A 26,942-nucleotide genomic window follows, 5' to 3' on the forward strand; every position below is an offset into this window, starting at 1 on the left:
AATATCAACTAGGCTGAAAGAACACGAAAGAGCCTTGTGACTAAAACAAATAAACTCATCAGCTGTTGCCGAACACAATCACGAAAGCGGACATAAAAATTTATTCCATAAAACTAAAATTCTTGTATGTAATCAATTCTTCTACCAACGAAAAATCCGAGAGTCTATAGAAATCTATAAACAACCTGCCACCAATATGGGAATCAGTCATCCGAGACGGTGTTTATGCCCCTCATTTAGCTCCGCTCCCCTTAAACAATATATAAGCAGGCACAGATTCAAATGCGAGCCAGTTTCCGTCAAGCTCTGAAGAAGCCAACAGGATGATTGGCAAAACGTCAGCAAGTTCCACCGAGCAAAAACCGAGGAATCGAGAAGTTTTGTAAAAACTAATTTATGTGCATTTAAAAAAATGTTAAAGAAATATCTTGCGATTGCCTGTACTCAGTAGTTAGTCTTTTTCCTTCCTTGTTTACAGGTTACGCATCATTTAAATTTTTGTTTTGACAATTTTCTATACAAATACTCTATTTGTCGATTCGGAAAATGAAGATTATTATCATTATTATACACCCCGTGTAATGAAAGCTATTTACACAAATACCGCTAAAAGTCACAAAAAAACATAAAAATATTCATAGCCCGTGTCCAAATGGAATAGGGTCGATAACCTCTATCGTAACTCGTCCGAAAAGAAATTTAACTTTTAATTTTTAATTGGAAATCTAACCGTTCAGAAATTTTCCGTCGAGATTCTCATTAAGTATGCGACCCCAACTGAACGGATTTAACTCCAACAATAGCCTTAATTTTTTACATAATGCCACTCGTGAAACCCGCTTTTGAATAAATTACCACCACGCCGCAGATTTAGGTGCGGTGCGGGCGCCACCTAACGGGAAAATTATGTTTGCTCGGTGTAACCGTGATTGGGGCGAGTTGGCGAAAAAATTAGGGTCCGCGCGCCGTATAGGGCTTTAAATAATAATAGGGATTTTACTCGGCAAGTTGGCTTCTGCACAATTTGTTCGAACGGGGTCGAGCTTGCTAACTTTAGCGGTGAAATATTCCATTGCGTTAAGGGGCACGCACCCGATCGGACATTCTCGAGCATCAGACTCGATGAAACTCAAATTGGGCATAGAAATTAATAAATGAGAAAACAGCGTTTCAATATAAAATTATCTTATGCTCTAATATTAAAGAAACCATTCCTAGGAATGATATTTTTGAACGTGTTTTTTGTGCCGATACGAGTTGGCCATGAAAATCATCGAAGCATTGGCAGCTAGTCGTTTAGTTTTTTGATGGTGTGTTTTTTGTAAAGTGTATTTCACTTTCGGAATTGTAATCCATTAAATTGAGAGATGAAGGTAAGGTCCTTAATATTTAACGAAATTATTTGAATAATACCGACATAATTTTTCAAAGAAACTGTCAAAGTAAATTTATGTATAAGGTAATAAATAAAATACAAAAGTCTAACATAAAGTTTTTTGTCGGTTTTTGTTGACTCAAATTAGCTAACGTTTCGCCAATCATCATGCTGGCCTCTTCAGAGTTTGACTGAAACTGGTTCGCATTTTACTCTGTACCTGCTTTTATATTGTTTGAGAGGGTGGATGAGTAATTCCCATATTGGTGACAGGTAGAGGCTTGAGTTGCGGTTAAGGTTATTAGGTTGCTTATAGATTTCTATAAACTCTTGTTGGTAGAAGAATTGATTACACGCAAGGATTTTAGTTTTATCTAATAAAATTTTATGTCCGGTGTGGCAATTGTGTTCGTCAACTTGCTGATGAGTTTATTTGTCTTAGTCCTAAGACTTTTTCATGTTCTTTGAGCCTAGTTGATGTTTTTCGTCCGGTCTCTCTAATATATTTTTTGCTGCATATGCATGGAATGCTGTAAAGTCCTGGCATTTGAAATGGAATTTTGTCCTTGACGGATGGAAGATGTTGAGAGATTTTGGGACAAGTGATAAATCTGGTTTTGACGTTATATTTAGAAATTTTAATATGTTTGTGATGTTTTGAATATAAGGAAGAACAACAGTGGGTAGTGTGGGATTGCTTTCTGTTTCATTGCTATTGGAAGGTTGCGGTGAAGTGTATTTTGTGATGGAACGTTTAATATCTTTAATGTGGAAATTATTAGACCTATCAGATCTAACATTAGGTCATTGTATTTAGAGAAAACCTACACACGCACACCGATACCTTAATGCATTGTCACATCACCGTCCAAAAATCATCGGTTATGAACTCTCTTGTTTACAGTGCCGTAAAACTATCTCAGTCCGAGTCATTGAACACCTTACCTCTGCTCTTCTCTCTAATAATTTAGCTAGTTCGAGTCAGCAAAAACCGACTCAGAAGGAATCTAAAAGTTTTACAAAAAGTAATACCCACATAAGTAAAAAAATCATATAACAACTAGAGATATAGGTACCCTGTTTATGATGGTAATAATAATATAGGAACTCTTTAAAAGGTCAACAACCAACATGACCGTCTATAAGTTTGGACGTGGCAGTATTCTATCCCAAAATATGCCTAGATATGGTTAAATGTTCTAGTAAAACGAACTGTTTGTCATACATTTCTTTTACTTATATTGGTCTATTATCTTCCAGCGAATTAGCAATTTGGGTACCAAAAAAATGATAGGCGCTGTAAAAAAATATATGTTTTAGCACTCTGGACCAGGAAAATTCTGATCAATAACAATAGAACTCATGTTGTAGTTAAAGTAATTGGTACCTAGTTAGTGTTGCGCTTTTTTTGTAGATGCATTTTGGTACATTGAAAATATTTTTTATTTCAATTTTAAAGTTAAATACCAATAAAATATACTATTAATTAAATATTATTAAAAATAAATAAATATTATTATTACGAGTTGTGATTTAAGAACAGATTTTTGTATTTAAAATTTAAGCTCATAATATAATAGCGATGAATCTAGTTCCAACGGCTTTAAAGTCAATTTTACCAAAGGATAAATCGATTTTCTTTAAAAGATATCTCTCAAAGCCCTATTCTAGTTTTGCTTGTTTTCCCTGCGTTGTTTTAATTTTTTTGAAATCATATCACTTTGTAAAATACTTACTTAATTGATTAAATGAAAAAGTGTCCTTTAGGTGGTTAAATGTTGGATGACATTTTTCTTATTATAATTGTATATTTTATGTTTCAAGCATTATATCTATCGCCCTTCTCCATTTTAATTGTGAAATAGTTTCATGGATGTCTCAGATGTAGAAATGTTGGAAGTCATTTAAGCTCCGAAAAATTATCATTAAGTAGCTTAGCGAAGTTTCACATCTATCTGTCATATAAGGCGTGATAAGTTTTCCCTTAATAAATAGATCCAACAAGTTCGTCACTTCTAGGTTTTCCTGCTGCTTTTTTTAGTGTCTTCCCCATCCATATAAATATATACTTGCAATGATGTTATTGCAAATTGCCTCAAAACCAACAGCCACCTACCATTTGACAATGTGGATAGCAAAAAGCTTCAAATCATAGTTACATGTTAGAAAACTGTTTTCTTATTAGGTACATTTAAACTGGTATTATTCCGCTCAGATCGTAAAAATCAGAAAATTATAAACATGCTAACGATAGGTTGACAATTTCATCTCCCGATTGTAATTAAATAAACCATGTGTTTATATAGGATATCTCTAAATTTAAATGTTTAGTATACTAGCTTCTTAAAAATTGAAATTTGTAACAAAAACAATTAAGAAAGCTTCTCATTTTCACATGAAAATTCAATTATTAATTATTGTTTTTTTTGCAAAATGTTTTCTCTATTTAAATTGTTAATTTTTTTATAAATTATGTTATTAAAAACATATTCAAGTTAGGTGTGTTTAAAAAATACGCGTTAATTCTAATTCTGATTCGGCATTTTAAAATGTAAATATAAACTTTCAAAACTGTGGCCATTCGGATTTGCGAATTACCCAAGAGATGCGACAGTCACACATGACTAACGTTGGCATGTAAATTTTGGAGTGTCAGAGGAGACGTCCAGATGCTTTTGGATTTATGACATTTCGAATGCAGACCCCGAATTTCATTATTTGCTGTGCTCTTTAGCATGTGAAACAACCAGTTACGATCATCTTAACTTCAGTTTTCGTAAGTGCGCGACACGTGATAAACTGAAAGCTTATATTATTATATGTATATATATTCACGTATTGTTTCACGGATGGAAAAATGTGATGACACTATATTCCGGGATATCATCCGTTCGCTTGTTGAACTCCGACTCGAATCCTGCAGACGTTTCGCCAAAATCTCACTTGGCATCTTCAATGCTCGCGCTCCGAAAACAGTTCGAACACTGGGAGGTTATCGGCGGTGCGTGCGGTATTTATACCCTGCGCCAGAGATGGTAACGGTGCTGCTTGTGCGGGAGGGGAGGTGGCTCCGCCCCCCGAATTGTCGCGTTGTTAATTTCGCCCGATCGTAGTTGCGATGTCCCCGTTGGCTGCTGCGTATCGCTCTGCTGTTTGATCTACTATACTGTCACGTCAAAACTTATAGACGATCTCTCAACGGCCATGTTTTTACTTATGTGGGTATTACTTTATATAAAACTTCTGGATTCCTTCTCAGTCGGTTTTTGCTTACTCGAACTAGCTAACGTTTCGCCAGTTATCTTGCTGGCCTCTTCAGAGCTTGACCGAAACTGGTTCGCTTTTATATTGTTTGAGAGGAGCAGAGCTAAATGAGAGACATAAATACCCTCTCGGATGACTGATTCCCATATTCGTGACAGGTAGAGACCTGAGTCGCGCTTAAGATTATTAGGTTGCTTATAGATTTCTAGAGACTCTTGGATTTTTTCGTTGTAGAAGAATTGATTGCATGCAAGAATTTTAGTTTTATCGAATAAAATTTTGTGACCGGTTTCGTGATTGTGTTCGGCAACAGCTGATGAGTTTATTTGTCTTAGTCTTAAGGCTCTTTCATGTTCGTTGAGCTTAGTTAGTATTTTTGAAAACTCCTGGTACCTCAAATGGAATTTTGTCCTTGATGGATCGAAGATGTTGAGGGATTTTGAGACAAGTGGTTTTGAGGTTATATTTCTTTAAAACTTTTGATATGTGGTCAGTGATGTTTTGAATATAAGAAAGGACAACAGTGATGGAACGTTTAATATCTTTAATGTGGAAATTATTAGAGAGAAGAGCAGAGATAAGGTGTTTTAATTCTGGGTTCAGTGACTCGGACTGAGATAGCTCTACGGCTCTGTAAACAAGAGAGTTGATAACCGATGATTTTTGGGCCGAATAGTGATGTGACAATGCATTAAGGTGTCGGTCTGTGTGCGTAGGTTTTCTGTAAACACAATGACCCAATGTTAGGTCTGATAGGTCTAAGAATGCCCGAATAATCCATTTTTTAGCAACAAGCGTCGTAATTCGACTCATTTTATAAATGAATTATGGTGTTTCCTTTCTTTCCCATTTTTTTTCTCTTGCTAATAAAAGCAAGACTACGAATATCGACGTCCAAATGACGGGACCTAAAACAGAACGCTTCTACACTCGACGATTATTTAATGCGAATTCCCTATCGCATAATTTGCAATCTTATTGTGGCATTCGAGCAATTCCGTTCGCGGTTCTCCGACCAGATATCAATACCTGCCTATGCATCTATGCATCGACTATGCATATCTGAGCATCCGCACATACGAACGCGAACCGTCAGACACGCAAACCCTGCAGCGACTGAAATATTCTTGTTTACTTTCAGTCACGGCTGTTGCTTTCGAGAGGTATTAAACTCAAACTCTCGGGGATTATCTCGAGTACTATTTATACGGACCGATAGGGATTAACTTGACTGATTTATATCTGCAATTGTTTAAAAAATGTCTGATCGAGAACGCTAATTCTCTTACATGTATATTAGAAGTGACTTTATAAGTTATAGTCAATATAGTTTAGTTAAGACATATTGGCATATATTTTATTAAAATAACTTCTAATAATTCGATTTTTCACAGGTGTATAAAAAGTAAAAACTTAATGTCTCACTACAATAGACTAATTCTAAATGGACTATTTTAAATACATGATTTTGAATAACTTAGCTTTAGATAACACAACTATAAATCCAGTGGGTATGATGGGGTGGGTGTAGATTTAATGGGTTAAATATGCAAGGACCAAGTATCAGAAAAAGTATGCGATTTTATTTATGACAGTTCACTGCAATGAAGTCCAACAATGGTGTATTTGTAAGTAATTTAAAAATACAATATTCTCATGTAATTAATATAATTGATATTAAAGAATAAAGATAAAAATATTCCAATATCTTAAAATTAGGTTCAGTTACTAGTTAAGGCTTATTATTATTATTATAATACCTAACTTTGTAATTAAAATTAATTAAATAAATAAAGAGGTTTAATTTATTTTAAATGTACTTGGCGTCATTAAAAAGTCCCCTTTCCTGCTTTGCCACATGAAAGTACACTTAGTGATATGAGTTTTTTTACTTTATCAATGATGTCAATATAACAAGGAATATTCGAAGAAGTTGTACATTTTGTCGGGTGTTTCCCAAGGTTCCATACTTGGTCCATTACCATTTATTATTTGAAGATTTATAATTTGGGGATATAGGCTGTTATACCCAAATACACATTTGCTTTGACCCTGCTGCAATATCGGAAGCCTCAAATTCTTTAAATCGAGAACTTGTTATTATTCTGGACATAAAAGTAAATTGTTGGTTTTTGACAGTGAAATTAAGGTTAATTCAGAATTTTACTAGACTGAAAATCCTTATTATAAATAGGTAGTTCCTAAAAAAAAGCAATTATTGTAATGCCCTATCTGAAAAAAAATCGTCAAAAATGTACCCCGTTGCTATGCAGAACGGTTGTGCCAGCTTTATTTTTAAGAATGATAAATTAAAAATACTTAAAATGGACAATAGATGAACACAGCAGTAGAGTTGTCTATATTTTGAATACCCCATGATGGCATTTTAATGTGAATTGCTTCAAACATGACATTCTACCCATGCCATAAAGGCAAATAAAATTTGTTTATTTATTCTTTTTTTTACAATTTTGCTAAGTTGCTCAATTCTCTTCAAGACGAATTTAAAGGCAAATTAAAAGACTATCTTCCAAGGGAAGACTTACTGATGACATTATTTGGTTAAATATCACTTATTGCTACTTGTTATATTATCATTATAATTACAAAATATTATTATTGTTTCGGCAGGGAGAGTGGTGCACTTCTGTTGTGGTAGCGTAATAAAATAACTTATTTATTTGTTGTCAAAATTTTATCTGAAACACAGGAGAAAGATATCAACAAATTGCGTTAACAAACCCAACAGGTCCCTTAGAACTAATCAAATACTTTAATTTGTCATAGCATTAGTTTAATTTTTGGAGACCTTCTAAATTTGTTTCGCACTGATATCACTAACCGCTTTTGCCAATTTCTTTCTTTTGCGGACGATTTATAGCTTTTTAAGGTTATAGCATCACCTCTTGACTGTCATCGATTACAGGAGGATCTTGATAGGTTTTCTTTGTGGTGCAGACAGAACAATTTAACTCTTAATACAAACAAGTGCAATATTGTAAGCTGGATCGCTCGTGAGACCGAATCTAGTTAAAGATCTTGGAGTTTGGCTCGATTCGGAGCTCACATTTACATATCTCATTGATTTTATGACTAACAGAGCTATTCGATTGCTTGGGTTTGTTTTTCGGACTTTGAAGGGTTTTGAGAATATCTTTCGGTGTACTGTGCGCTTGTGCGTTCAATTTTGGAGTATGCTAGCTGTGCCTGGCAATCATACTATGCAGCGTAAGTTTCTTAGAGGGATAGGTTTAAATTGGGAATATCATTTGAGGAAATAAACTACTGGGAGATTATGAATCTTTTGAATCTGACATCTTTGAAGAGTAGCCGCATATTTTTCTCTTCTGACATCTGTTGGTTTTCATATTTCTCCTATAAATGCAAGAAATAAGGCTCTTTTTAACATTGATTTTTATAGGACCAACTAACTCGCCTATGAATCGAATGTGCAAGCTGACAAATATTTTACTCACAAATGACGAGCATATTGATTTATTTTCTGACTCTCTCAGTAGTTTTAATTGCAAAAAAATCAACCGACCGCCTTGCAAACTTGCTAGTTGAGCAACTCTAAGTGTTGGTGTTACTATTTCTCTTAGATTAAACTATATTGTAATGATAATTTAAATAAAAATTTTAATTTTACTTTGAAAGACGGATAAACTATCCATTTATCCATTGCAAAAAAAATTATTTACATAATGTAAATAATAGTGGGCTCAAAATTGAGTAAAACAAGCCATAAAGTAATACGATCACCCATGCTCGCCTGTAGTTTTAAAGTGTAACGTATTTTTCAAAGGACCGCAAACAAAATTTCACCGTTCGACAAATTGCGTCGTGATTGTGTTACAAACGGGAACAAGTAATTTTTTCGTCTGATACAACAACAATTTCTACAAAACCATAAAGCCGGAATTGAGTTTTATTGCATTGTGGATTTGGTTCATCAACGCATACGAGACCGTTTTTATTTTTAAAGGCAAACTAGCGAAAATAACGTTCGACGATACGAATATATATTTGTTACATTTTCCGTGACTGACGCGTTAAACAATGGCGCCTGTATATCAAACTTGATGTGTTTAGACTGCAGAAATAAACTTGAAGCCCGAAAATCACAATTAACGGGAATTAAAAACGTCACGTTCAGTAATAATTCTCTCGCCATGCGGCTTTCATTACAATATCGATAGTCCATTGTGGGACTGAAACATGCAGCGCTGATTTTTTTTATGCAAAAAAGTATGTTGAAAGACTGCAGCTTTCCCAGATTTTTTTTTTAATTCCGCTGCGTGAGTGGGAAACAATAATTTAAAACATGGATTTTGATTGAAGCGAAATGATTCTGACGCTATTTTGGTTAAAGGACCCGATAGTTGTCCTCTAGCATGGCAGTTTTTCTTAAGTTTGTTTCAGTAAAGTAGAAGGATTCAATTCAACTTCGAAGTCGATGTGTCAAAAATTATTATTTGTAAAATGTAGTAATATCAGAATCATAGACACAGCGTTTAATGTGTTGCTTTAAAAATCATTTTATAAAATTGAATGCCATGCTTTGGTTTTCATCCAAGAAAATCCAACGTGTAAAGAATTGTTATTGATATTGTTTTACATAACAATTTTGGAGCAAATTATCATTTTTTCCTGGGAGGTGGCCCAACAGCTTGCTGTTTTCCCTTCAAACTTAACAATCTTTCTTTTGAAATAGGCTCCAAATATACTTACCTGGGTGTTCTCTTGCCTTTCTTCCCTCTGTAGTCATTGTGAACCAATAAACGGGAAGACTATTTTCAACGATATCTAAAACCAAAAGCCAAAAAACACACCTCCTCCATGCCTTGCATTATGGGTACCTAGATATTTAGACCTCGTAGATCAAATTCAAACAACATTTTATAAAAGAGTGCTTTTAAAAAAAAAAAACCATTCTGTTCGAAAAAATGCAATTTAAATTATTCAAAATTGGTGTTGTCATCGTTCGAAGCTGACACACATGCCAACCTTTATTTCCCTATCGTTAGAATAAAAACGCTTTTGAAATAAATTCTCAAGAAAATTGTTATGTTTGTAATAGACATAATTTTCCTATACTATATGCGAGTTCGTAACCACGATTTTACCGACGTTACAACCTTTAAATCCCATGTACTCACTTAACCCGTAAACAAGCTATACGAGGTGTGTTCAAAAAGGAAAGGACTTTTGTAATTGGGCGGGCTACGTACATTTAATCTTCGATATATTTTTTTGTTATGTTGGTACACATGTCTATAACATATGTTCACAGTCTCAGCGTTTTTGCAGGTTTACTTTTGTTTGTGAGACAGAAGCATTATACGTGTGTGGACGGCATATGCTGAATCTACTTTGAGCAAAAAAAGGTGGCGGTACAGGCTTTTCCAAGATGGCCGAGAAGACGCCGATGACGAACCTCACTCTGGACGCCTCAGAACGTCAATAACTAATGAAAGCGTTGAAGAAGTAAAGCAAATGGTGTTGAAAAATCGTCAAATTACAATTAGAGAGCATCTCTATTGGCCCTTACCATTCAATTTTTTCCGAAGTTTTGGCCATAAAACGTGTAGCAGCAAAATTTGTTCCGAAAATAATTAATTTTGATCGTTGAAGGAGCATCGCTCAAGAGCTGTTAAACGACTTAAATGATGGTCTTGATATTCTCGAAAAGGTCAAAGCTGTTGACGAATCATGGGTATGTACATGATTATGACTTCAAAACCAAACCCAGTCGTCCCAAAGGAAGAACCCAGAATCGCCAAGACCGAAAAAAGCACGTCAAGTTCGATCAAATATCAATGTTTTCCTTAATGTTTTCTTTGATTATCGGGGCGTAATATATCAAGAGTTCTTATCACAAGGTTGTACGGTCAATAAAAAATATTACCTTGAAGTTATGCGCCGTTTACGAAGAAAACGTCCGGAATTGTGGGAAAACAATTCAATAATGCGCCTGCTCACACATCGTTGCTTGTGTCTAATTTTTTGGCCAAAAACCAAACCATAATCATGCCTCAGCCACCATATTCACTAGATATAGGCCTCTGTGACTTTTCCCTTTTTTTTTTTTTAAAACCCAAGAAACCCATGAAAGGAAGAGGGATTGTGAAAAACGTTGCCATAAGTATATTATATCTAAATACTTTCTGAACACACCTCGCATAGCAAATATCAACGACTCGTGGCAATATACTGCCTCTTCTTTGCCGAATGATTGATGGAAGGAACTTTAGTTTTTATTTCTCTTATTACTGAAGTTCAATTTCAATTTTTACTTTTACTGTGTTTGTTTTGTCTTAGTAAATTTAATTTTGTTTTAAAATCTTATGATTGTATTGGCTGGCAAACCCTTGTTATCGAAAAACGTATTTTTTTCTGGAAATAATGAATACAATATAAATAAAATAAATAACGATATTGCCTGATACAAAAATTATAAAAATTCAAAGTGTGAAGCTTTGCTAAATTAACTACATAAATTAAATTATAAATAATAGTAAACTAGGCACTGCTTCTTCTTACAAATATCAATCAGATGACACATTAAACTTAGTTCTAGTCTTTTTTTTTTAATTTTGGTTTCTCTGGGTGTTAATTTTATTTTTTCAACTGTCAATAATTTGAACTGTTTTTAAATCTAAACTAGTCACATTTTTCTGTGTTTGTATTTGATCGAACCATTGCAAAGTTAAGATGTAAACGTAACTTTGAAATTCAAACCGAAAAATTCGATGTTTTCTATAACTTATTTCCATTAAAAACTTTCATTTATCGTCGCTAGTTCCCTAGACTGTCACATTATAGAAACTTCGCAAATCAAATTAACCCCAACCGCTAACAACTGAGAGAGACATGCGTAAATATTTCAATTTAAGGCGAATTCGAATGGTGATTGAAATGTTTTCCCTCAGTAAATAAAGACGAATATTTCTATATCTCGAAATACGTAGTAGGGTTTTATTCAAAACCCGCGCAATAACTATTGTTAAAAGTTATAAAAATGATTTTCTGCTCTGCGGTTGGCGTTCCTATATATGTCATATTAATACTTTACTGCATCGGCATATATAAAACAATAAAACGTTTTAACGACAAATATACAATCCGGATGTAATAAAAAATTCCATTAATAATCCGATACGTGCTTACACGTACAAACAAATATGGAATTTCGGACCATCGTTACCGTTAATCCACAATGTAGCTGTTTTTAAATGGAATTTTTACTGTTGCGTCCCGCGTTTTATGAAGTTGAAACTGCACAGAGTCGGCAATAATAGCAACGTTACCCATCCGATTAATAACTTTTAACACGTATGTTAATTAATGGATTTTATGTGATTTATTATACAAGCTTGATTTTTCTTCCGAGAGCAAAATATTTTTATAACCAACCAGGCCAACATACCGAAAAACAACCTAATAAAATATGACATTTTCCATTTCCTCACTGCTATCCCTACAACAGTACATTGTGGATGCAATTGCAGAATGAGAGAAAATTAATAAATAAGTGCTTAATGAAGTTTATGAACCAGTTTTTGAGGTACATTTTTGTCAAGCAGTACGAAAACCCTAACAGAGTGACGTGACTGTCAGAACTGACTAACATCAAAATACCATCTTTCGCCAAACCGAAACCATCCGATCGTCCCCAAAATCATAACTAACAGACCGGAAATTCCCGAATTGACTGACGAAGCTGATACTTCGAAGTGATACTCTTGGCCAAGCTTGATGAGGGCATAATAGTTTATGAACAATGCTGTACAGTTTTTGTTGCATTATATGTTGTACAGGAAAACTTTAACAAGAAAATAGTAATAATAATGACTTTATTGCAATATCATATGACGAAAGACGAAGTTGAAGCTTAGCTCATTATCTTAACCTGTTTTTCTTAATCTGGCCTAACCTAAATTTCTGGCAACATGTTTACATCATTTAAGAGTCCTAACATTATTTTCTGAAAGATATTTTGTAGTGTACTAGTTTCTTGCTTCTCTGAAGTATTACATAATGCATTATAATAACAATTATTCCGAATAAGCCCAAAATTTTCAAAGAGTAGCACACAGTTGCATATTCAGTGGAGGGTTACACATCTGTAAAATTCTTTTCAGCCATACACATATGAACAGATTAAATTTTTAATTTGGAATTAAATTGAACTAATAAGACAAACAGTTTTAAATTTTGTGCGAAGACCAAACTGACACCCAAATTTATTTAGATATTATAATTTTTCAGTCTGTTGCTGAATGTAAAAGTTTAGATACGTTTTTAGATCTTCGCTTTGGAGGTCACGTAGCCTCTTTAACCTTCATCCAAAGCCACTCTATACCCCCGGATTCTCTACTAACATAAAGATGTGTTAACTAGACCTGTTAAGTTCAAACCATCCAATATTTCATATCGTATCGTGGTCGACTTGCTTGTTTTCAGAATTATAGTCTCACATTGCCTTATAATGTTTCTATGGTTGATCATATTTCTGGAAACCTTGAAAGATCACACTAGTTGCCTTTAGACTAACTGTTTAAATCGTTACTCGTAGCTGAGATATTCATTCCGTTAATAATGCCCATAGTGAACAACTGTTCTGCATTCTCAAGCATAGTTAAGCTCAATTTAAACGTTATCGAAGTTCAAAAAACTCACAAAACTCAATAAACTCAATCAATAGTCACATTATGTTAACAATGGATTATTAATTCCAAATTTTATTTATATGGTTATATCTTTTACATATTTTTCTTGATCACTATATTTGTTTCGCTTTCTTTGGTTTTTATTTGAAATATGTACGACATTTGCTTATTCTATAATTATTTATTTTAAAATATAGTCTTAGTCAGCAGTGTGTATCGCTCGCTTTGGGGGTTGCTTAAAAAATACGATTGTGTATGGGTTAACATTCTATTTATTGTGTTGTGTTTAATTCAATCGAAAAATACATATTCTACAAGAACAAGACAAAAATAAATTTTTAGATTTTAAGGTAGAGAGTTCTATATTATAACAGCTAAAAGCTTGGAAACAGAACAATCGTTTATATTAATTAATTAAGTAAATAATAAATTACGAAGATTAGCTGGAAATTCCAGAGTAGTCAGTCCAGTATTCAGTCAAAACGAAGAATAGAAAAGCAAATTCAAGTTCACGATTAACTTTATTTAACGCCCTTTATCACTGGTTAACTAATAACCTCTTTTTAATTTCAGACAAGCCGCGAAAATGAAGATGAGTAAGGTTGGCAACCAGACCAATTCCCAAGACCCCCAAGCGGTCAATTCCAGAGTGTTCGTGGGTAACCTGAACACTTTCCAGTGCTCCAAAACAGATGTCGAAAGGATGTTTCAACGATATGGAAGACTGGCTGGTACGTTACGTTTTCTTTTCTGCACCACGTTATTTATAGTTTTTCATGTACCTTGTCACAATTGCGTCTGCGTCGGCTTAATTAACTAATAGCAAAGTCTCGTCTATCGTTTCAATCAGCGAACATTATACGGCAAAATCCAAAATAACACGGTTAGGTTACGTTGCAAAAATGGAGCGTCGACGTTAACATGCAACCCATATTAAGCTACATAATTAAACGTGTCTGGTGCAACACGTCCATGCGACGCGACGCTAAGAAGACGTTAAGACGACGACCCACATCGTTTCCGAGGGCTGCCGCTGCAAAGCTCCTTAGTGGGCTTTTTGTTCGCCCCAAAGTCACCAGAATAGAAACACGTCTGTCGCGACGAGATCCGAAGACTGTTGCCGATGGTGCTATAATATTATGACATTAGCTAATTCCACTTCAAAGGGAACGCTTTTGGTTGAAACGCGAATAAGATGCAAATTTTAATTCATTTTTGCAAGAAACCGTACTACCGCGCGTTAAGGTACAAACTATTATTTTAGCTACATTTCGCTTAACACGTTCGCTGCCGGTAAAAATTTGATGAACACCCTCTCCTAGGCAAAGTCTCGACTTTTCTGGACAGGAGGGCGTCTTTCCGCAGTTTTTGGGTGTAGCATGCTTTCCTTTATGATTTTAATCGAACTTTAAGGAAATATGTTCAGTGGTTATATTTGATGTAGCTCGGCTTGTTTGTTTATTTGTTTTGTTTGCTTCAGAAAACAGTTCTTTTATAAGAGTATTCCGAAAACTGTAGTAATCGACTTTTTCTTTGGAAGAATATTTATTAAATAATAGAAAACTATTTAATGTTGCAATGGACAAAAAGTGCACAAACAGCTTGTTGTACCATTAGGGTTTTTTTCAGAGGAATAATAAAAAAGCATTAATGATCTATCTTGTACAATCTTAGAGTTTTTTTTTTAGAGGAGTAACAAGAAAACAGTTGGTCTTGACGATCTATTCCTGACATATTTTTTTTATATTCGACTATTGACAGCCCCTCTCGAAAGCCGACAAAGTACTTGTGGTGATGGGAGGCCATGACGCAACATATGTGAACATGTTAAGTAATACCATTTTTCTGTTTTCAGTACACATCACTTCAAAATTGAATTTTAATTATATTAAATAGTATGAAGTACATATTAACGGTGTAAAGAAATTTTAGATTAACTAAAATCATAATATAAAATTATATCTTATCCTTTGCCTGAATAAAAAAATTCTACACTTAACGGGGATATTTAACCATAAGCAATTTTATTATTATTATTATTACTAATTAAACTCATTGCATTCGTTACAAATAACTTTAGTTTTATAATTTTTTTCACTTTTCCAATTTTGCTTCATAGTAATATAACTTCTTGGTTACGTAAAAATAAGGTTTCAGTTAAGGTCTATGTTTTCTTACTACTCCAGTGTAATAAATGAGAATGAGAAATCTTTAGAACTTTTCTTTTTTTACCTTCAAAGAGTTTCCTTGGTAAGAGCTGTTTTAAGTTCACTTGAACTGCGGTTTGAAATGAACTGAAGATTTCATTGCATTTTTTTAGCAATTTAGCAGGAGTGTTAAATACAAATTAAATTTAAAAAAAAATAACCACAAAAATTTAATATTGACTAATGAATTTATTTAATTGTATTTCCTCTTCAATTTATTATTTTGGGGAGGCAATAATAAGCTCCTTACAAGCGTTTCTGTATTTTCCTCGCTCAACTATTGCTTTGATAAAATTATTCAAGGAAAAACTTGCAAACTCTCGATCGATAGTTAACGGTTATCGATAAAAAGAACGCGTCTCCACTGAAGCAGTAGCTAGCCCACTTTAAGAATCTTTGGCCACCTTTTATGCAATCCAGTACTAGCAAGGGTTCTATAAATTGTCATGTTTCATATGAATTGATAATACGTCCGTTGAAATTCAATTTGCAGAGGATAACCGAATTATTCACGGTGTTGCCTATCAAGAAACAACATATCCGGTTTGTACATTCTTCTACTGGTGGTAGTAGAAAATACTGTGCAATATTATTGGCTCTATTAAAGGCTCCACAGACGCTCAGTTTTTTAATACAGGCCGCCTGTGCAAACCTAGTTTGTGCAGGCATATCGGTGCGTTTGTATAAACGTCCGGCCGACTGCGCAGGCCGTTGGCCTGGCCTGAGCAAAATCAGACCGTACTTGAATTTAACCTGTGCAAATCTGAGCGTGTGTGGACTCGTTCAGTTGATTTGTTCAGTTTTAAGGTTTATTTAGAATCCAAAAATAGTAAGCAACAAAATGACGAATGTTAACAAACAGTTTTTAAGCGAATTTATTGAGGTATACGAAAGCTCACCATGTTTATGGAAAGTAAAGAGTAAAGAATACAGTGACAGAAATAAAAAGTTCGCAGCCTATGATGTGTTGGTCGGAAAACTCAAAGAAGTTGATTCGGGAGCAAATAGGGAAGCCGTGGTTAAAAATAATTCATTTAAGGAGTTCATTTAGGAAAGAATTAGAAAAAATATTGAAGAGCAAAGTAAGTGGGGCCGGTACAGAAGATATTTATACTCCAAACCTGTGGTATTATGAATTGCCGATCTTTTTAAGTGATCAAGAGACACATGCCTCAACGAGTAACCTAGACGATGAAGAACATGGAATAAATGTAATAGGATATTATTGAAACACTAATACGGTCAGTCCATTTGGTTCTTTGAACCAACCGTTGCTTTTTTTGCATTTTATATTATATAATGCCGTGTCTCGAGAAGCCATTTTATTTTACTAAGTATAGAAAAACCGTTTCAAAACTATTGAGTGTGAATTTACCCAGTTGGCTGTATAGAAAGAACTGTGCTATAAACCTGCGCGTGTGTGGGACAGGCAATAGTGCAGTTAAACTTCACAAATTGGCCTGCACAGTTGGCCTGTGCTAAAAAACTGAGCGTCTGTGGGGGCCTTTAGACTCAGACTTTTCAGCACTAGGGGTTTTAATAGCAAAAGGATGGAAAGACTCCATTTTTTGATGCGACTGTACCGATTCTAATAAAATTTGGAGTTTTAAAATTATTTAAACTTGCACATATTTAACTGCAAGAAGAGTTTAAACAACTTTACCAACGCTGGCCAACACTGACTTTTTCTCTTTGTTAACAATATTAAGAACGCTGTTTAGTGCCTATTAAATGCTATCTCTTACCTCTTTAATGAGAGAAATGCTTTTATGTTGTATTATGTAGTGAATTAAATATCTTTGTTTTTCAAAGATTTTTAAGGCTCGTAAATTAAACCTTCATAAAAAAAATTACAGTAGGTGCTAAAAATGTCTACCAGCAGCTGCATTACAAGCCCTCAGTTGTCGGTACAAAGATCGTCTTACCCGGGCACAAATACGAGGATAGAACTCTTCCGAATGCTAATCCTATGCGTTCTAACAATTCTTCAGTTGTTTGTACGGGTATCTTATAAACAAGTTCCTTTAAATCAATAAAAATCTAAAGAATTTAAGTCAAGAGATCTTGGTGGACGACCTATTGGACCTCCGCGACCAATCCATCGATGATCGTGTGTTTCCGAAAGATATGGTGCCCGATCGTATTGGAACCACATTCAATTTAATTTTTCAAAAAAACTTCCACAAGCTACTGCAATACTATTTACAAATCTTCTAGACTCTTCTTGCGTCGGTTGCCAACGTTTCGCCGGTCATCCTGTTGGCGTCTTCAGAGGTTAACTGAAAACTTCATTCTATTTCTCACTTTCTGTCGCATTCTATTTCTCACTAATACAGGTAACAGCTCGGGCAGGTCTTTCATCATAAAATTTAAAAACTCTGTTTATAGTAAAATATGACCTAGCTTAAATAACGTTTAGCCTCCAAACTTGATTGGATTTGCTTTAGTCGTTTTGGACATATTTGGAGTAAATTAAAAAAATATACATTTAGAAACCATGCAGAATTAGGGAGCTACCATTAATATTTTGGAGACAATTGAAATGAACCTTAACCCTTAAAAAAGTTGCTGTAAGAAGAGTTTTAGTTGATTAGGTTGTTAATATTTTTTTTTTTTTAAGTTCAGGGGAGAGTTTCATTTTGATATAAAAAAGTGAGGAATCTCACCTTCAGAGTTGGAATATGCTTCTTGAAGCACAGTGTAATATTGATTTTAAGTTTAAAGATATATTCTTTTTGTGCTTTTGCCGTTAGTGACACAGTGGCACTTTTTATTCTTTGCGTGCTAAATTTGTGTTTCCAGGTGAAGTATTAATTACCTACTCCTACACCTTAGGTTTCTATTCATATTGCACTTTTCACAAGTTATTTATATTTTAAATCCAAAAAAGTGCATGCTGAAAGTCAACAACTAATTTCGAAAGTATCAGTAATTGATCGAAAACCGTAAACTCATAATGTTTTAAGAAACGAAAAGCTCCAGGTAATTTTGCTTGAATCATTTTAACTTATTTCAATTTTGATAACTTCTCATAACACTGTTGCTTTCGCATTCCGGTTCCTTCTCCAATTTACGTCGATAAATCTCCCCGTTGAACATCTTTTATCATCCGGCGATCTGTTAACAGTCGATATGGCCGCCTCCTAACGACTTTAACATCTTACTCGTCGGTAATAAAATGATGAGGTTGGAGTCGTTTGCATATTGAAACTTTTCCAGAGATAGAGAATTTGGGTCGCGTTTTGCGTTTTTGAAGCTCGTAATTTCCACTCGGAATCTTTATGTCTTGCGTCAAAGTGTACACTTTTCTTTAATGGCTTTCGTAAGGGAAATTGGACAACGTATACTTTAAAGTTTGGCGTTCTGGTTAATTTTCCCCTGTTGTGGATACTCTCACTGGTTAACAGCTGTTAGAAAGCAACCACTGTTTTTGCGTTTAAAAGTTTTAAGGTTAACGAAAAACTTTATGTAAATGTCAAAATCCATTAAAGTAAAGTATATTTTGTATTCTGTGAATCATTTTATCAATCGTTTGGTGAGCCCTTATAACTATTAGACAAAATAGTGGGCACTTCCGAAATAAAAAAAGGACCGCAGGTGGCTATGTTATTTTCGTAGAGAAGGGAATGATTTTCTGCTATTCTTTCTAATGAGCGATTTAATACACTTGTTTTTGCAGAACGTTTAACGAGATCTAGGCGTCCAAACTTATTGACGATCTGTCAGCGGCCATGTCAGTTATTAAATGCCGCATGATTATTGGTTTAAAGCAAGATTTCAAATCTCGCGCATGCGCATATCCTTCTTCTTCTTCTGAAAATAGGCTGGACCTCTGTATCTCTAGTAGCTATATGGGTAAGTCAAATCAAAGGAAGTCAAAAACACAATTAATTTTAATGGGAGACGCACATCTAATTGAGGAGCCACCTACCATTAATATTTTGGAGAGAATTGAAATGAACCTTAACTCTTAAAAAAGTTGCTGTAAGAATAGTTTTAGTTAATTAGGTTGTTAATAGTGTTTTTCATTAAGCTCAGGGGAGAGTCTAATTTTCTTAAATCTACGTTAAATCTACGTTAAGCTCTTTTTTTTGTCAAATAATGTTTCTCTTCGACAGACATGGGCATATGCAGAGTGTTTTCTAATGGAATGTCAATTAAGGGGGCTGTTTTTTGTCAATTTAAAAAAGAAAACTTCCTATGAACATATGTCTTAAACGTCTTAACTTTTAAGATACATAGTGGTTAATTTTCAAAAATTAAAATATATTTTTCTAATATCTGTAATACCACTTTAGATATTTTAATGTTTTAATGAAATTTGCATAGATGTACTATATATGAAGAGGCATTATTTGATGTACCACAGTTTTTTAGAAATGCACCAGTGGCGGCCATACGTAATTTCACCTGTCTATTTTGGCAAACATCGATGGTACGACACTGATTAAAATTATAATTTCAACCTCCAATCATTTCTAAAGTAATTTAATTTCTCGCTTTTTTTCAATCCGATGTACCGTTTTCGCTTCAAAAAATAACAACCTCTGCTCTACATGATCATAACAATATTGTTAGTTTATATTTAGTTTATATTTTTAAGTGACAACTATGATACGAACTAAAAAGAATCAAGAGAACAAATCGGACCATAAATGAATATCATTATTTTTTTTAAAGAAATCAGTGGCGTGCAATGGACCGTTTGGAGCATCTGCACTAATTAAATCGTGAACTTTTTTTGTGGAAAATAAAACATCTATTTAAAACAAAATATCTAGTTTTTAGTTACCGACTAATGTCCTTCAAAAAACGATTCTTATTTCAATTTATTTTTTTAAATTAAGTTTGATAATAATGATATTAATTCTCTGCATGCTGTCATATTAACGATATTGTTATTGTTAATAATAATTTTAAATATCCCGTGACTTGAAATCCGAATTTACCCACTTCTATTTGGTTCTCTGGTCCAAAAGTAATTCAAGTTAAAACCCAGCAGAGCAACTGCGCAGTTACATCATAACATGACATCTTTATCTAGTTTGTTACTGGATGTCGTGAATTGACTCAGTAATTTTTTTGTTAAAACTGCATTTCAAACAAATTTCTTGGGAAACCAAAATTTAACGACACTAATTTGACAAATGCTGACGCAAGCGTATTTAAACGAAAATATCGTCATCTAAAATTTGAGTGTATCATAAAATGTACAGAGGTAGACAATTCCAAAATTTGATTTGGAGTTTTTTTTATTACTATTACCAAAATTGTTATTGTAATTACTGATCAGACCATAACAGAACCAATGCAAAATTTTCAATTGAAGTCTTTCTCAAAACTGTGCCTAGAATGATAGAAATTTTTTCTAAAAATTTCTTGTTGTTTCAATTGTAACTACGTAATATTTAATATACATTACAAGTGCCGAAAAACATGAAATTATTCGTAATAGTATATTAACGGCATTTAATTCACGAGTTAATTTCGCACGAGCGGAGCGAGTGTTTAATAAACGTGTATTGTTTATCATTTATTTTATCGTTACCCAAAAAAATATTAATAAAAGATTTCCTCGGAGCAAGCGAGCCGAATATTTTTATTTGTTACCCGAATACATTTTTTATTACCCCATTTTCATCCGTCAACCTGAAAGAATCATGAGCAGCGATGTCGCCCACAATCACTTGTTGTCTTTTCTTATTTGGCCAATAAAGCCGGGTTTAAAGCGATTTCAAAAATAAAGCGCGGTTGAGTGAAGACCCTGGAAGATTACAAAGTGCACATCTGATGAATTTTTTATGTATAACAACAATTTTCTTGAGTCTATTCGTTTGTTGTTTTAAGGGAATTTGAGATAAAATAACGGACTCCGAATGAATGTGTATTATCTTCGATGGATTGTCCATTCACAACGAGTTGAATATAAGCTATAATGCGAGTGGTGTATTTACTTCCAGGATGACCGCAGTACTTAATCAAAAACTGGATTGTTTTGTTACATAATTAATGAGAATGTTGATACCCTGAAGTTTCGTTTAACAGTAAAGCATCCTGTTGTTTTTATCCTTATTTTTCACTTTTATTGTCATCTTTGTCAGTTTTTGATGCAGCAGTGAAGCAGCGTTTCGCATAGCATCTCACTAAACAACTTACACTATACGGAAAACCCAACAAGTCGATCAGAAATGCTGCTGCAAATCAGTAATAAACTTTCAGGACAACTCATCAAGCCTCCTAACAGTTTTTTTTTTCATTTGAAACATCTAATTATTTCACCATCCTGTCTATTTTTTCCCAAAAAAGGATTTCCGTTTGTCAAATTTGACTGGCTCACTGGTATTAAGAACCTCGTAGGTTTCAAATATTTCAGCAAAATAGTACACTATACAAGTTTAGTAAACGGCATTTGCCTCACGAGTGTTTAATAAACGAGTGACTTAAAAAGTTTATCAACCTTTAGCTTTTGGGTAAATTTTTGCAAAACAACACGGATATATTCACTGACATCATTGTCACGATTGACAAATGTCAAAATTCAAGGGGTGGGAAATATCTCGGAAAACCTCCGATTGCCCCCAAGGTGAATGTGTTAGGACATCATAAGATCTATTCAGCAGATACTAACTGAACTATATAATATTCTGGTTTTATAAATATAAGGCCGACATATATAACTCTCAACAAATAAAGGATTAAAACTCCATAAATTAATTATTTAGACTTAAGGTGGCATCTAATGATAAATATGATTAAATTACCTGCCTTAAAAAGGGATAAACAAAAAAGAAAATAAAAATCCAAAGCTATGGGAACCTGTAGACGCCTATTAGGGTGAGTACTGCCAACTATTGATAATTTTAACAATTTCAAATAAACACCCTTTAGTTAAATTTTGCAATAAATCCAGCTTTTCCCCCTTATCCGAAATATATAGCCCCCTAATATTTTGCGTCCCAACTGGATAGATATTTTAGCAAAATATATAAAACATTTATATATTCTACAACCATCTCTAGTTTTAGTCACGTTTATTGATTACTAACATCTATTGACGTAAAGTTGGCCAAAAGATATACCGTTTATACAACCTTTTAATGTTTTGACTTCGGAATGAGTTTAACTGTCCCGTGCGGACTTTTGTATTTTAAGAGTAGTGAAATTTTTTTTGATTAAATTGTTATATTAGTGCATATTTATGTGTTCTTATAAATCTTTCTAAAACAGTCCCTACTCGATTTTAAATTGAATTTGCCAATTATATAAGTTGATCTCCTATATTAAAAACACATTAGACAGCTTAAACTGATTTCCAATTTAACGGTTTAACATAACGTGTCTAAAATATTTTCCTAGAAAAGCAAAACAAAATGTTATGTAGATAATAGATCTATATAGGATGTTTTCCCAGTTTGCTATTGCTTAATTTGTGGGGGTTGGCGAAATCGAAGTATGCTCTCACTTATGTTCTTAGCTGTCGAAACTTTGGAGTTATTTCTATTCCGTCTTATGTTTGTAATTAGTAATTAACAACTTACTGTTATTCAATTCAATTCATCAATGCCATATACATTTTTTTACAATTAATTTCTAACCAAATTCTTTATTCAATTTTATTAGTAATTTCCGATGTCCAGTGCTGAAGAAGTTGGAATTGTGGTCGATGACGTAATAATTGTTGATTCAAATAGACTCGGACACATTTGCCGATTGCTGGCAAAATTATAATTTTAAAGGTGTTTCTGTTTCTGAAATCGACATCCGGGGTCGCTGTATCAGAAGAATATTGTTTTAACAATTGAAACTTTACAGGAAGAGTTGCATAGTGTTTCGAACATTGACCGTTGCCAAAAGACTTTGTGTGCGTTCGTACGAAGAATTGGTTTTTATTACAATACCATCAATAAGAGACAAGTTTCGATGGCCACGATGCCGTCAAGAAAGGATGGAATGATGGTAACAGCAGTAAATGTTTGTTGGATGTGCCAGTTTCGCGGGGCAAACGGATTATCATGCTACATGCGAACTTTGAAGCTGGTTGGGTAGATAACGCTTTGTTGCTTTTTGCAAAAGGTATCAATAGTTGACTACCACGAAAACATGACAGCAGACATCTTTGAAAAATGATTTTCTGAAAAATTGCTTCCCAGTATTCCACCAAACAGTGTTGTCGTGTTGGACAACGCCAGCTACCATTCTGCACAAACAGAAAAAATACCGAATTTATCATCAACTAAAAAGTCATTCCAAATTTTTTGTTTGAAAACGTTTGATAAGAAGTATAATGTGGACAAGTTGGCAATGGAGCGAGGATTCAAAGTTGTCCGTCTTCCACCATATCACTGCAATTTTAGCCCGATAGAACTGATATGGGGATGGCTGAAGCCCAGTTTAAGAAGAAACAACACCTCACCGAAATTTAGTTCTGGGGCAATAGAATTAATTAGAAAGCAAATGATAAAAAATAACCTGTTTCTAGTCGGAAAAATTGTGTAGAACATGTCATCGAAGAAGAAAATGTTTGCAGAAGTCGACTACTGGTAGAATTAATTATTAGGGTCCAGTGACGGCAGTGATTATTTTGATGTAGAATAACATTTTTTTTTATAAATATTCTAACATTGTTTTATAGATAAATTTACTCCTTCATTTATGTTTGTAATAAACATTTTAAAGTAAGAATGGATTTTTCACTGCATGGACTAATAATAATCGGGGCATCTCACCGATGAAACTTTACACAAATATTTCAGCTTTCAGCGTTAGTTTGCACGAAGTGCCGAAGTACGGTCCTGGATCGCCATTGTGGAATTGCGAATCTATTTATTGAGAGTTAAAGTCTGTTCTTAGATATAAGAAAGTGACTAACTGATACGAATTAAGAAAAGGCACGGGCAAGCTGTAAGAATGAAATATGGTCGAACAGGTCCGTACTTTGCTTAGAATTTAATTATTTGGGGTTTTGTTAGGTGAGATACTAAACAATATTTATTTATGTTCAAATCAATCTAAAATAAAATTACAAATTATTTTTATTGCCTACTCAAATTACTTAAAATTATTCGCATAATTTCTCAGTATCACTATCGCTATCATCGCCTGTTCTAATTATTATTTGTTCTATATTATTTGCAATATGGATATATGATTGGTCTGTTTTTTCTATATGTTTAACAGAATTTGCTCAACTTTGTGGAGGAATGTTAAAAACTTCGGTTTCTATAAGTTTGAGGACATTGGAGTTAACACGGGGAAAACATTGTTTCGACGAATGGCATATTTCAGTTGGTGCCAAACATGTTCAATGGGATTAAATATTATTCTTTTACCACTTTTTGATGGCGCGTTTGTTTTACACTTATCAGTTGAGTCAACCCAACCTTTTTCCGGAGTATCATAAGTGTCGAACCAGGTTTCATCCAATTAAATAATTGGCCTTTGTTGTTCTCTGTAAATCCTAATTTTTGGTAGATATTGCAGTCTCCATTTTGCGAATTATAAAAGATTCGATTAAAACTTGCCTTTTTTCAATTTTTTAAAATCTAAAACCCATGTGTTGAATACACTTCCATAAGGTAGTTCTGCCACATTTAACACCGATTTCATCTTTTTCAAGCCTCCTAATTAAGATATCTAATGTAGGCACGCTTTGTTCCTCGTATAACTGGTAAATTTCACGCCGTATTATATCTTGATCACTTTCATCTACACTCGAGAAAATGTCAACATCGCTTTTTTTTTCCTCGCTGAAATGGGATTATTCAGAATTTTCCATACAGTTGATGTTGGAATTTTCGTCAATATGGCCGTTTAGAGTCAAATAAACAATGTTTATAACTTCCTTAGTCATAACAGAATAGTGTTTTCTACATTTGGACGGGAGCATCTCCTGAGATACACTAGACTCGCACATATTTTGCATAATTCGCACACGATTCAACACACGAAATAAGAATGATTACTAATGAACTTAAACTAAATAGTATACCAAACCAACGAATATTAACTACAGGCAGGTATAAAATTATTTTCTATTACGGACCACAATTTTACCTAAATTTAAATTCCGAAATTTTAGATAATAATCTTGCTGTATTGTATGTTAATGACCACCCTTGGATAATCCCATTCAAAAGCAATTGGTCACTTTCTTATATCTATGAAGCGAGGTAGGCCTGCAGTTAGACCTTTATATATTGGTATATCGTTTGGCGAATTATCCCTGTAAAATATTTCTTAATTGTTTTAGGACAATACCTAGCACTGAAGAATTTCATCAACTTTTAGTTTTTTAGTACTTTTTGCCAACAAACCCATGACTAAAGTCTCGGTAATGTTCGAAGTGGCTCGCGGCCGTAAATAACAAATCTGACGTGAGCAAGTGACATTTTTATGTTTTTAAATAGATTAAGTTAAATTGAAAACTATTGATAACTGCGCATACAAAGACAAATAAAACAATAATATGCAATAATTAATAAAACATCAATGTCCAAAGCAGACACACCGTTTCAATATCCATTTAATTATTAACCAGTAGTATTGCTAAAGATCATGCTAACCCATTTTCAAAATTAGTGACAAAAAACATTTGGCCTTTTTGGCCAGGAAAAATGATATCATTTGCTTTAAAAATGGTAATAAAATTAAAGAAATTTCTGCCAAAACACGGTTTGTTTAATTTAATGAAAATGTTACTCGAGAACGGTTCATCGAATTTTAGACAAGGTTGTACATTATCGTATTCGATTACTTCTTTTTCAATAAATCAAGGAAAACGTGATCAGGGGAGATATCAGATTTTCCATTCTTTTTCCACTCGGATATTTTGAGCGCTTAAATGTCGGAAAAAAACCGCTCGATCAATGGAACGCTCGGACACCAATCGAATTATCCTTTATCAAGTAACTGTATTGAACAGTAATTTTCTTCGGAAGATTGCCATGTAATAGAATTTTTCAGACGTCTAATGAAGTGGCTTATCAATAACGCACAGAAGTCCGTAGAAACCGACCGATGTAATACTTTTAAAAATGGATGGATAAACACAGAAAGAAAAAGTGTATGCTAAGAGGATTATTTTGACTTAGCGGAAATATCCATGACGTATTGAATCCTTATCTGCATAAACATAAGCCGTGAATGATTTATACATTTCAAGTTTCAAATCAAACAGATTTGCTGCCCTGGAAGCCCATTAATAATTCACGGGCCGTTTCTGTTATTGATTCCCAAATATGATGTAGAACTTGTCATGGCATTTAAATTTTATAGCATTCATGAATAATATTCATTTTTAGTGAAAACAACAAAAAGCACATTCGCTTCTACCTTTGACAGATACGCAGGGTTAGAAAGTGTAACTAAAAAAGCTTAGATAAAGGCTAGTTTAGTCACTAGTTTCTTCTGGTCACGGAGCGGAGC

General features: G+C 33.8%; 1 protein-coding gene across 4 annotated transcripts in view; it reads left to right on the forward strand.

The window, feature by feature from the left end:
- The window catches only part of LOC132697907 (heterogeneous nuclear ribonucleoprotein C-like 1), a 445,425-nt gene that overhangs the window by 188,024 nt on the left and 230,459 nt on the right, over nt 1-26,942 (forward strand). For all 4 annotated transcript variants that reach the window (XM_060663660.1, XM_060663658.1, XM_060663659.1 and 1 more), the window contains one exon: nt 13,885-14,042. In XM_060663660.1, the coding sequence (XP_060519643.1) occupies nt 13,885-14,042 (158 nt within the window). The remainder of the gene's footprint in view (nt 1-13,884; nt 14,043-26,942) is intronic.

This window comes from Cylas formicarius, unplaced genomic scaffold (genome assembly GCF_029955315.1).
Source record: "Cylas formicarius isolate icCylForm1 unplaced genomic scaffold, icCylForm1.1 PGA_scaffold_2__14_contigs__length_35257938, whole genome shotgun sequence".
Taxonomy (NCBI): domain Eukaryota; kingdom Metazoa; phylum Arthropoda; class Insecta; order Coleoptera; family Brentidae; genus Cylas; species Cylas formicarius.